Here is a 13,302-nt window from a genome sequence, read left to right on the forward strand (position 1 = left end):
CTTAGTGACAGAACCAAGGTTTTATGTGGGATTGCAAGGGGACCAGTTAAAAGACTACATTTCCCAGACTTCCTTGCAGCTAAGCGGTATCATGTGAGCAAGCTCTAACCAATGAGATGAAAGCAGAGTGTGGGGTTCTGGAAAAGCTCCTTAAAATTGCTAACTCAATGGAAACCCCTTTTGTCTTTCACTGCATACCCCTTCCTGCTTCCTAAAATGAGTACAAGTTAACTGATGCCATCCATCTTGGACCATGAGAAGACTTTGAGAATAGAAACCAGCAATGTACTACGAACAGTTGAGCAGAAAGACAAGATGAAACGTAGTAGGTCTCCATCCATTCCTCAAGACTTAAATTATGTGACAGAGCAACACACTTCTATGTTTAATGCACTGTGACTTGGATTTTCTACAATAAACAGTCAATTCTCATCCTAACTAGTCCATTCTTGGTGTTCTCAAGCTCATTCCCACAGCAGAAGAATGCTTTGCTAACAATTTATTCAAGTGCTCCCCCATAAGGAATATTCAAAATCTAAAACCTGCCATCATCTTGCCAAAGCTTAAGAGCATTTCTTGTGGCCAAGGACTCCGTGAGAGTATGTAATAATCCAAATAACCCATCACTATTTGTAAAAGAAGCAAAAACCATGACTTTCAAATAGAAGGTCAGTGTGCCAACTTCCTATATTTACTGCAGAGAACTATCCTGCAGCTAAAGTGATTTCAAAGAAAAATCCCAAAGCCTCTTCAGCTCAACAGGAGAGAGGTTCTGAGAACAATTTCTTGCTGGTTGGATAACCCGTCAGTACATCAATGAAGCAGGAGCTCAGAGACCCACTGAGGTACCACAAAGCTCTACCAAAGCGAAGGCAACATTTTCGTAACAGTTAATGTGGAGAGATACTGGATAGATTCACCAATGGGGCCCAGCCCTCAGGTCCAGAAGAACCAAGCTTTCCAGAAGACCTGTATAGATTTTCATCAAGGTCAATAGCAGGAGAGTCACTGTGGGGACTGGAAAGCAGCATGTTCTTGAAATGGAAGGGCCAGAGAAGCAATGATGGGAAGAACAGGAAACAGATAAATGAAAGTGGAGAGAGAGCGCTGAAAGAAGAGCTTCTGCTGGTTAAGCTCCACTAGCTAGAGAGAAACTGTGAGTAGGACTCACTGGACCTCACACACTTTCTAGGCTGTGGTCAATGATTCAATTTTGTATCCTTTTCCACATGGTATAAAGTTTAGAGTAACATGTTTCCCCGAAAATAAGACCTAGCTGGACAATCAGCTCTAATACGCCTTTTGGAGCAAAAATTAATATAAGACCTGGTCTTATATTATAGTAAAACAAGACTGTATCTTACATTAATTTTTGCTCCAAAAGACGCATTAGAGCTGACTGTCCGGCTAGGTCTTATTTTCAGGGAAACACTGTAGGTACTGACCATAGCAGGTACTTTAAAAAGCTTGTTGAATGATTGAGCAGACAAACAATGAACAGTTGGCAAGACCAAGACAACAAAAATGTCCCTGTAGCCAAGGTTTCTAATGCCTGGAAGAATCAGGAAGGAGTAATGTCTGGAAGGGGCAAATGGATCAGTAAGGGAGCATGGCCAATGGAGGTTCACAGGACCCTTAGGATGACAGAGTATGAAGTGCTTCCTACTCTAGGGCCTGTGACATGGGGTTTGTTTATTTCTGGCCCCTCAGAGGCCCTGGTAAAGTCTCAACCTTCTGAGGTGACCCAATCTATAGCACAGACAATAGAAAGTTAGGCAGTGGGCGCTGTGAGGAAGAGGTCATGTTGCCACTATGGTGGGGAGCAGCCCCAGCTCAGGGAGGAACAGAATCGTCTCGTGCCCCAGAGACCACAGAAGATTTATACACGTCATCCCATTTTTGCATGTCCCATCACCCAACATTACCCTGATTTTTAGGAATTTATCCATCAGGACCAGACCAAAGAGCATTATTTACCCAAACAACTAAATAAGTCTTATTTTCTTACGAACATGACTATCAATTAAACGGATATGTTGACTAGCGTCAGGGGAAAGGGAAAGGCTCTTGATATCTGCGATTACACCACCAACGGGAGGAAATCAGAGCAACCATACATATGGGGGTTCTGCCATTTAAAGAGGTGTTACCTCATTTTCCAAACTGCCTTTGAAAAAGAATCTCAACCACCAGGACAGAAAAGTGAACACCAACGGGGCTCAGAATTGGAGGGAGAACTTGTATAAACAGTGTCTATGCAGGGAGAACGGGCTCTGAACTTGGGCCAGATCGCAGTGGAGGGGGCCTGGAAGGCAGGGGGCTTGGGATGGAGCCTGGAAACAGGAAGCAGAAGAGGGCAGTGATATGCTTCGTGCAAATATGACACCTTTCCATCTGCTGACAAAGACAGGATTTGGCCCGATCGCAAGAGCATAAAAACATTCTCTGCATTTACCTTTCTCTATCCTGCACCCCCAGAGTGAATTCTGGGTTTAGATATTTTAGTCTCCTATAACTCACACTCATAGAATATTTTGAGGAAGCACATAGAAACCATCTACAAAAGCCTCTCTACTGAAAAAGTGTAATCAAGCACCAAGGTTAATTTAAGCACAAGCCCTTCAGAATTGGGGGAAATTAGCGTGAATTCCTGTTCTGCTATTTATTAGCTGTGTGACCTCCAGCAAGTGACAACCAGTCTGAGCTTAACTCATCATCTACTTTAAGAAGGAAAACAGTAGCTACCTTATGGGACGAGGAAGGTAGCGAGGAAGAAGTGGGATACTGCATACAGAAAGCACGAAGAGGGTGTTCCATATTAAGTCCAGTATTGATATTATGAAATACTGGTGGTTCCTCACCTTTCAGGGGGTCAGAGGTTCCATGAAGAACCTAAATACTAAACAAACAAAATCCTGGAATCCTCTAGGAAAATGAAATATGCATAGTCACATGACATGTAGTCAATAATTTCAGGCTGTCTGCAGGGCCTCTGACACCCAAAAGCCCAAGTTAAGAAGCCCCAAGCAACTACAAACTCCTGTTTCTATATATGAGAAAACTGAAGTCCAAGACAGCCACCTGCCACCAGCATCAAAACCAGAACAAGGTATCCTGGCTTCTAACACAGTCCACTTTCAACCAAGACAAGTTGCCTATATTTGTAATCTAAAACAGTATTTAAAGCACTCAGTTCTGGATATAATAAAAACACTTTTGTACAGTGTTTCCTTTATACACCCTCTTGTGACAACAATTTTTTTTTTGTTAAAGGGGCAAGAGGGGAGGTTGAAAAAAAGCACAGAAATAAAAACACATCTGAACCATTATTATGCAGTCAATTAAAACAAAAACCTGCACTTTATTTCCCATTTGCAAGTACTCAGAGCGGTTAGTACTTGCTAATTTTACAGTCCTAACTAAGGTCTGTATTTAAGAGGTATGAAACTTAATCCCTGACTTTGAAACTCTATCTTGATTGATTGCGGCAAAGGTCCTCACTAGATGAAACCATGAGATGAAAGGCTGATGGGGAACTCTGCGAGGACGGAGCAGCCGACCCCAGGTAAACCCACAGCTCAAGCTCAGAATCCCCAGGAGAGGGTCACCCAGGTTTCCTGATGTGAGAACACACAAGACTTCTCTATATTCCTGGGGATAAAACAGACAGAATGTGATCTAGCCTGTAGCACTTACTTGCCTTTCACAGAAAATAAAAGGGGACAGAGGAACAAGCTAAATGAAACCCCAATAATGCAGACAGGCTGTGGGGCATTCTATAGACCAAAGGATGGGTCTCCTTAACAAGGAAGGGCATGAGAAAGGGGGAGGAGTAGGATTGCTATGGATGAAAACAGACGAAAGAAACATTAATAGTCAAATGCAACATGTAAATAGTGTTCGGATCCTAATTCAAACAAATAGTTTGTAAACCGTCGGGGAGATCTGAATATAGACCTCTTATTAGGTAACACCAAAGAACTGGGAATTTTGTTAGGGGGTGACACTGGTATTGTGATTAGGTAAGAAAATGTCAATTATTCTAACACACACCAAAATACGTTGGGATAAAATGACATGAGGTCTAGGATTTGCTTCAAAATACGTAAGCAACAGTAAAACAAAAAAGAATGAAGTAAGGGAGTGAAGCCTTGTTCACTGCAGAATATGGAGGTGCGGATGGGTCTGTAGATTCATCATATTATTCTCTCTAGTGTGTATGCTTGAAATTTTCCACGATTAAAAAATAAAAACAAAACTCTATCTTTTAAATTCCTCTAAGAGATGAGAGAGAGAGAGAATGGATGGAAGCAAAACTATCTATCGTCTCCTAATTTACTCATTCATAAGAACATATACTTGATGAAATCTTAAGCACTGGAAAGAACCCAAAAGCATCTAAGTTCGGGGATTCTCAAATCTGGCTGCAGGGAGGAGGACAGACCTATGAAGCTTATCAGGACAACGAATTTCCCCAACCCACCTCAAACTGACTGAATCAGAATCTCCTGGGAGGGGCCCAGAACCGGTCATTGTTTTTAAGTGCCACAGGTGATTCTGATGCAATCTAGTAGGTTCCTGAGCCAACATCCCAGCCAAACAGTTGTCCAGCAGGGATGTGTCCCAACCCCTCAGGGGCAAGAATCATGGAATTCTGTGTTCTCACGGTTATGTCAAGTTTAAAACTGTGTTCTACACTTTTAAAAGAAAAAAAAAAAACGTGGAATGGCTAAATCTGTGAATACAACTTGCAAGGTTCCATTCTCCCCTTCATTAACATATTTCTCAGCAACATTCGGGTGCACTTACTTAGTCACTGTGTTGCAGCAAAACCCCAGTGTGGGAGCTACCGCCAAGCACAATCCCCTGGGGAAAAACAAGGTCACCTGTAGAGCCGAAGAAGGTTTCACTGGGCAAAGTGTCAGGGGGAATGCCTTCCCATTTACTCAGCCCTTGTAGAAAACCCCAAGTGAATGGGCCAGTGCCCTGGAAGTCCCTGGAAGTCCCTGGGAGTCCCTGGGAGTCTACGCCTCTCAGAATGGCCACCTGCTGGCCCCTGGGCAGCCCAAGAGAAGAGGAGAAGGGGGGGGGGGGGACTCACAGTCCTTGTTTTGTTCTCACAGCATCACAAACCCTGGGAACAAACTCTCCACCACAAAACTGACTGGTATTTCATCAGAAACATGTCAACACAGGTAAGCATGGCTAAGAAGCCAGAACTCAACATTTCATGAGAGTCACAATCTTAAATCCTTCAAACCATTCCCTTTCAACTGGCATATCTGCGTTTATTCAGAATGACAACTGTCATCCCTGGAAAATATGACTGGGGGAACAGGGGGTGCACAGGAAAGAGATGGCTGCCCCTGACACACCATCCCACACCCGCTTGCCACTCCCAGGGCTGGTGAGCAACCCTCCCAGTCGCTGTGCACGTTCTGGAGTTGCTCATCTGACCTTTCAGAGCGTGCGTTTGCTCAACGACTTTGATGTGTGCACTGGCAGGACGGCGCACACGGGCATGCGGGCAGGCGGCGACTTGCACCGTCGTTTCTCACCAAACTGAGACCTCTGCTCCTGGCTTTTATCAGTGACCTGCAGCTTCGGGGGACCGGAACAGCACTTTCTTCTCCACATTCTAACCCTGGAACTGCTCCCTAAGACTTTCCCTTCCTTGCCACAAGGGCCCACCTCTACAGGAGCTTTTAATACCACAGACTTGGCTCTTTACAGGAGAGAAGCCAATTTTTCTCTGACTTCAAAGAATGATCTTAAAATACTCAACAGAGCCAAGTCCATTTGTCCATTCTGAGATGTAGAGGGAAGGAGGAAGAGAAATGGATACCCGGGGACAGCAGCAGCGCCTTATAATTGTTCCAGTTATATAAACATAGGATCTGGCGAAGGAGGGCCCAGGACACGGGAATATTCACACATGCACACTGGATCAGCCATCACCTGTACCAGCGATCAAAGGCAAAGGTCCTTAGTGTCCACATCTGTCCTCTCCCAGGCAACGCCCCTCCTCAAACCCTGCATGATGCCCACTCCCTATCTTGAACACGAACTCTGGGTAAACAGTATTTGCAGACAAGCATGCCCTGTTGCAGGAAGGAGAAATACGACTTTGCCACTTTCTTATTCATATTCTTCCATACCAGACAAGCAGAATTTTCTCAGGCTCAAGATTCTACTGGGAACAGAAACCTGTTTCTGGAGAGAAAGAAATTAAAGGCCCCAACCCTGCATGGCTGCTGACCCTACACAACTGTGATCCGGAGCCCAAATCTGAACTTCAAAAAGGGTGAAAGGAGACCATCAGCTGCACACTGCACCATGATTACCGCGGAAAATCAAGCTGGAAAACCGCCACACGAAAACTTTGTGGAGAAAACGTTTTCTGGCAATTTATTTTAACTGTGGCTACATTACCTTTCAGAACTCCAAGTCAGATCAGAATTTTGTTTTCCAGCTCTAATGGTCGACCCGATTTCTATTGTACCTATTATATTCCTTACAAGAAAGGTAAGGCATGTTATTAAAACCATCTCCTTTTAGTGGACCATGAAGTCTGAGCTAAGGCTTTAAAATCAAACTTCAATGTTTCTTATGTCAGTCTCTGGTGAGAACTTTACGGCGAGCCAATTTTTCAAAGTCAGGGAGTTCCAAAGTTGCCAAACACGTAGGTAGACACCTGATTCTGAGTCACCTGGGCAATTCATGTCTGTCTCTGTTTAGTCTTGGAGTATATAAGTATGCTCATGTTGCCTTCCAATATCCACTACTGTCCATTTATTCCAGAATCACAGAGATGTTGCCTTTCCCCAAGTTACCTTTCAAAAATAAATGCCATTTTCCTCTAGTCCTTCGTGGCAAGTTTTCTCAAACACACACACACACACACACACACACACACACACACACAACCCCATGGTGAAGGGCTGCCCCTTGTACTCTAAACCCAAACTGACTCTACCACACTGAGGGAAGAACCAACCAAGGGTACAAAAACTGTTTTGTGATTATGTTTAGATATCACAGTAGGAAACCTTCAATCCAGCACAAATACCAAAAAGCACATTTAATTAATTAATATGCTTAAGGAACAGGAAGTTCTTTACAACTATCTAAATAAATAAAATAGAACCAAATTATCCATTTATCACTGCTGTTTCAATGTGGTGAGTTTACATTCCTTAACAATTTTTGAATGGAGAAATTATTTTTCATTTAGAAAAGAAAAACTGGAGTTCCAGACACAGAGGCTTACCTGACTCCTCTCCTTGTCCACTTTCTTAAAACACTTATTCAATGACAAATTATGTCTCACTGAGTTTTTCCACCCAGTAGGTGCATTTGCAAAATACGGAAAATGTTCCAAGATCCAGTTGTAGATATCCTTTACTGGCAGGCGCTTGGTTGGAGAGTCCTCGATGGCCATAAATATGAGGCAGCTAAACGAGTAGGGGGGTTTGCAGTTAGGGTTCTGCCTGGCATCGTAGGGCATGTCAGAGTGGGCGGGGGATGGGGGCGTGTCATCGTCCAGGTCCTGGACCGGGCTGACGCTCCTGAGGACCGACTCCCCAAAGCTCTTCAGCAAGTTCTTGCTCTCGTGCAGCCAGTTCAGGTTGGTCAGCTCTTCATCTTCCATGGCCCCCTCTTCTAATCTGATGTCAGGCAGAGGAAAGTCGAGGTCATCGTCTTCCTGAAGGGCCTTGGAGAAACCACTGCCCCGGTAACACTGACTCAGCCCACTGGAGACACTAATTCCTGAGCTTTCTGGCTTCTTACTGGGAGGCATGACTGGACCCATTTACGTGAAGGCTCCTGGTAAAGACATTATAGAGAAAAGATGAGTTAGTGAAACCCACACTGGAAAGGCAGCTGTGTGCCCTCTTAATTCTTTTGCCCACCCCGATAGACCCCCTACCACATAAGAACACCACCTCATGGCTTCCACAGAGTAACACAAACCCACAATCCCACCACAGAGAGGCATAGTAAGTAAAATCGGTCCACCACGCATACAGCACAGTGCCCTGTCACCCCCCCCTCAATACAGTAAGACTGGAAATATTTAGAGCACCTTTAATGCACAAATGCAAATAAAAAGAACGGGAAATTTCACAATGCCTTCTTCCTGGACCTACGAAGACTCTCCTCTCCCTGTGACCCTGGGAAAATCAGTTATTTCTTGCTGCCTCAGTTTATCTATAATACATGGATAATGTACAAAGGTGAAAATATTTCGAGCCTTGTAATAAACACTACATAATAAGCTCAATGCATAACTCCTATCACTTGGGGTAACAAGTCTCATTGTTTATCGTTCTCAAAAAAAAAAAAAAAAAACACCTCTAAGTTTAAGCCCAGTTGTTTCAAATTAAGTTCAGCTCTTTCCACACAAAGACCATCACAACTGCCTCAGAATAAAAACTGTGGCCACAGTGAGCACAAATTTGGTAGTGTTTTGATTTTTCTTTCCCTCAATAAGTCATGACCAAAAACTCTGCAACTTTAACTACATTTGAATTCTCTGAATTTGGATTGGAGGAAGAAATACATTTAATTTGATTGGGACACTACACTCTGAAAAAGAAAAGTAACTTCAGGCACGACACAATTAAAAATGGGAATATGAAAGACAAGCCATTAGTTGAAATTAGAATTGCTGAAAGTATCAGGAGAGCAAGGGGCAGCTTCAAGACAGGAAGGCAAATTCACAAAAATTACTACAGAATTCTCTTCTGCTCCCCCTCCATCCCCATTTGCATCAATGACTTATAACAGGGAGTAAAACATCTGATAAGGAAAGAAAATGAGGATGTGGCGAGAATGACCCAGGCAGATACAAAGCTGTTCAACTCCCGGTATTCAATGTAAGACAGAAAGAACAGTGCAGATAATGAGAGAGGTCTCCCACTCTCCGTTTGTAGCACTCAAACAATGCACATGGTTTAAGAAGCGTGTCTTTCATATTTTTCCCCCTGCAAGTAAGAAGATCAAGCAATCTATCTAGAAAAGGAATGAACACACCAAAGCAAAGACTTGAAATGTCCACTTATGCCTAAAATAACTGCCACTTCAGCTGGGGAAGCTCTAGAATGGAATTCTAGAAAGCATAATGTGGGGCACTACACAGCAAACCAATGGCACCCCAGAACTGTAGCACTATCCCTCCTCTAAAAGATGGACAAACAGAAGGCCTGACAGCTCTCTGGATCAGCTGTGTGATGCCCAAGGAAAAGAAACTGCGATGGACATCTAAGTCCCCGAGCAGGGCAGTTTGGACACCTTAAGTTCATCCACAGAGAATATTTCTTTCTGTCACGTACTAACCTAGGTAGTGCATGACATATTTTACAGGATAAGCTAGTATCTTTAGGCTTGGGTTTTGACAGAGACCAGCCTTCTTTATGAACAAATCAAAGCAAGGTCTGTCTCTTTCAAAGTTTCCTCAGATCCCAATGAAAAACCAAATTTACCGATAACCAGGAATATCCACATAGTAGAATACAACATCCAGGCACTAAAGTCAACTTTAGCTCCAAACGAAAGTTTTATGTCTCCTGAGCTTCCAAACAGGAAAATTATATCATGGCTGACAGTAAAGTAATTTAATTGCACTGTTGCTATGACAACATGCTGCTCTCTTTCTTTTTAATTTGCTTATTTGTCAGCAGCTTCCCAAAGGAACTAACACACTATTCTCCATGTTTTCTTTTGTTTTAAACAAACATTGCCAGCAATATGGTTTTACTAGAAAAATGGCACTGTCGAGAACAGGGTTACGGGGTTCAGTCCCTTTGGGTCATTTGCCTGCTTTGTGTCTCTGTCCCCCACCCATGCCCTCCAACTGTTAACTGCATCCCTATAAATCCACATTTTATAGCAACAGTATCAAGAGCTGCTGATCACCACAGTTCCATTTTAAAAAACAGTTCCCAGAAACCACAGCTGAGGAGTTTTCCATTATTATACTCAAACTACATAATTCGTCAAATCTTTTTTTTCCTCCTATTTCAGAGGGGGAAAAAAAAGAATTCAGATCATGTGAGTCTGCAGTTAAGCAAACATTTTTAATCTGCTGCCAAAAAGGTTGCTCCACCAGACACGTAAATAGTTATTCACTAGTGACCTCCTTACAACTTTTCGGTTTGCTATTGGTTATGTCCCCGCCCCCCATACACACCCTCTTTGTTTTTTTACGACTTGCTGTGTTTTGTTATCTTTTTTGCTTTTTAACGGACTAAACGCAGCAATAAAGCTAGTTTCTTGCCGGCTATCAGAATGTCTCCAAATAACTGACAAAGACATTACTGGCCCAGCTCTGAACAGATGTTTGATGTGAACTTTAAAAAGTTGAGAAATCCTCCCGAAGCGAAGCAGGGCAGCCGCAAGTTTGGGGGGGCCGGGTAACCCGCCCCCCCTTCTACGCGCGCGCGCGCACGCACGCGCTCCACTCCCCGGTACAGTACTTGTCAAAAACATTTCAAGGGGACCTGCGGCAGCGGCGATTGGTTGCGTCCAGCGTCAATCAGCGGCGTTGCCAGGCAACGGGAAAACTGCTCTTCTCTTCGTATACAGGGTAATTGGGAGCTCGCATACCTTCACTGCCGGTCAGATGTCATAAACCTTTTATTGGCCGCACCGCGGCAAGCCTTAAAAACACATCAATAAAAGCCCGCCGTCCCCCAACTTCTCCAGGGCTCAAGGAGGGTTTCAAAGAGGGCCGGGGTGAAGAGGGGTCGGGCCTCGGGGGTCTTGGGAGACGCTGACTGCGGGTGCCAAGCCTGCAGTTTGTGGGGGGAGGGTATCTTTGTTAGGCGCCTGTTTCTCATCTTGGGGACTCCCCTTGATCAGCACCCCCTCCCCCGGGCTGGAACGGCGGGGATCCCGTCCTCCGTGGATAATACAACTGTTCCTTTCGGGCGTCTTTTTGGAAATCAAGGCACCGGGAAAGAGCCTGCACGTCGGGGAGGAAACTCTTCGGACCCGGCAACTTCCCCGCTCGGGGGCTCCGGTGTCCCCGCCCGGCCAGGCCCCCGCCCCGCGCCCTCCTCCAGGAACTGCGGAGTCCCTCGACCGTCGAGAGCGGCGAGGGCGCCCCCAGGACCGCCGCGGACCAGTGCCCCCGCCCCGGTCTGCCAATCCCGCCCCGGCGCCGGCGGGAGCGCGGAGGAAACTCACCTGGCCGGAGCCGGGCGCCGGGATGCGGGGGCGCCGCTGTCCTTCAGCGGGAGCCGACAAACTTTCGCGGGCGCCCAGCGGGCATCGCTTGGTGGCCCGGCTAAGGACGCGCGGGCGCGGGGCGGCGAGCCCGGGGCGGCGGGCGGCGGGGGGCGGCCGCAGGCGCGGGCGGCAGGGGCGCGGGGGTCGCGGCGCGGCATGGGACCTGCGGCGTCGGCCCGGCGCGCGGCGCGTCCTCCCGCCGGCCCCGCCGCTCTCCCCGCCCCGTCCCGCCTCCCGCTCGCCTCCGCCGCGGCGCGTCGGGCCGGGGCGCGCCGAGCGGCGAGAAATTGTTTCCACTGCAAACAAAAAAAGGCGACACATGACCAGGCAGGAGGAGGGGAAGCGCGGGGAGGGAGCGGGGCGGGGGGAGGCGGGGAGGGACCGAGCGCAGGGGGCGGAGGGAGCCGGAGAGAGGGAAAACGTGGGCCGGGCCGCCCGCGGCCTGGGGCGGCGGCGCGGACTCGCGGGGGTGGCCCCTGCTGCGCCCTCGCGCCGCGGTCGGTCCCTCACCCGGGAGCTGCCGAAGCGCAGCCGGGCCGGGCCGGGCCGGGCCGGGCGAACTCGCCTCCTGCGGCCCCGCGGGGCCGGCGTGGCTGGCTCCGGGCCCCGCGACCGGGAGCGCCCGCGAGCGTGGGCGGCGGGGCTGGTGGTGCTGGCGGCGCGTGGCCTGTCTCTTCCCCGGGCTCCGGCCACGCGGGCGAGCCGGCGCTGGGCCGCTGGCAACGTGTCGCCGGCACGCTCCTACCCCATCCGCATGCCTTACATGGCTCGAAAGTAAAAATAAAAAGAATTACGATGCGGGCGAGGCTTGCGAGGGGGAGAAGAGATTCCACTTCTCCCCAACTAAGGCGTCCTGGCGGGACTCCCAGGGCTGTCCCCGGCCCTCCTCCAGAGCCCACCGCGTGCCCCTCGTGCGGGGGGGGGGGGGGCACAAAGGCACTGCAGCCTCCGACCCAGGTGGCCGCTCCTTCAGTCGTTTGCCGGCGGGGAGGGAGGGTGGCCATTACCGATTACAGAGCCAGAGGCCTAAAGGCCACGCCGGTGGGGCCTCTCCAGCTTGTTATGCTCAAGGCCCGACCTACTTCTAAAACCTCTAGCGAAAACAAGCTTCATCTCCTTCACATTTTGAGCTCTCAAGAACCCGACAATTTGCAGGGCCACCCAGCAAACGGCGCAGCCACCACTCCAAGTCATTAAGCTCCTCCAAAGAACAGCCACCCACTGCTAAAGCCACACCAAGCAGCTGCCTTTAGAGAGGATGAAAGGAGAGTCCAACAGGACACCCTGGTGGTGACATAAATAAAAATATGATTGCACAACACTCCCAGGTAGCCAAATCAGTAGGTTCCTCCACAGAAGAGAAGTCCAGGTCACTCCTGCCACCCTACCTGAACTCATCTGAGCCAATGGACAGGCCCTTTTGAGCTATCTGAAAACTGCAGAAAAAAACAATAAGAAGGTGGGAAGTGATCTCCCTCAGAAACCCTCTAGCTTGCAGTACACTATAACCTAGCCAAAGGGGGAGAAAAGGCCCACAGGTGTCTGAATATTTTTTAATTTCAAAAAATAAGGAAACCCTAATCAATCTGAAAGTCATTCTCCTTAACAAAGCTTCAAGATGGTGGGTGACAAATCTTCAGCAAGGATATTCACCATAGGCATCTTTACTTACCAGTATGATGGCAAATCCCAACCAGAAGATGACTCAGAAGTGGAGGCCCAAGGGCAGCTTGAGGTCATCCAGTCCCACCCCATTAATTACTGAGCACTTGATGTGACCTACCCTAAGCCACCAAGCAAAAAGTGTGAGGTAAGAGCAACAAACTAGATCATCTCTGAAGTCAGAACTGGTAACAAAACCAGGACAGGAGCTCAGTCTAGTGCAGGCCACACCCCTCATCAGCATATCAGTTGAGGGTGCTCAATGTCCCATCAAAGGAACCAAGGTGAGAGACCTTTGTCCTAGCACCTTACTGGCTGGGTGAGGAATAGTCCCCTTCCATCATCAGTTACCAGCCCTCCCCTTCCCCAACCACATTCACACCAAGGCTAGAAATCTCTTTACATTAA

General features: G+C 47.5%; 1 protein-coding gene across 6 annotated transcripts in view; it reads right to left on the reverse strand.

Moving 5' to 3' along the window:
• FOXN3 (forkhead box N3) overlaps positions 1 to 13,302 on the reverse strand; it is a 364,292-nt gene that overhangs the window by 206,455 nt on the left and 144,535 nt on the right. For 4 of the 6 annotated variants that reach the window (XM_081049383.1, XM_081049384.1, XM_081049386.1 and 1 more), the window contains one exon: positions 7,271 to 7,827. In XM_081049383.1, the coding sequence (XP_080905509.1) occupies positions 7,271 to 7,813 (543 nt within the window). In that variant the 5' untranslated portion in view covers positions 7,814 to 7,827. Of the gene's footprint in view, positions 1 to 7,270; positions 7,828 to 11,190; positions 11,411 to 13,302 lie in introns of those variants that run through there. The other 2 variants (XM_081049385.1, XM_081049388.1) reach the window with 2 other exon arrangements.

This window comes from Rhinolophus hipposideros (assembly GCF_964194185.1).
Source record: "Rhinolophus hipposideros genome assembly, chromosome: 5".
Taxonomy (NCBI): Eukaryota; Metazoa; Chordata; class Mammalia; order Chiroptera; family Rhinolophidae; genus Rhinolophus; species Rhinolophus hipposideros.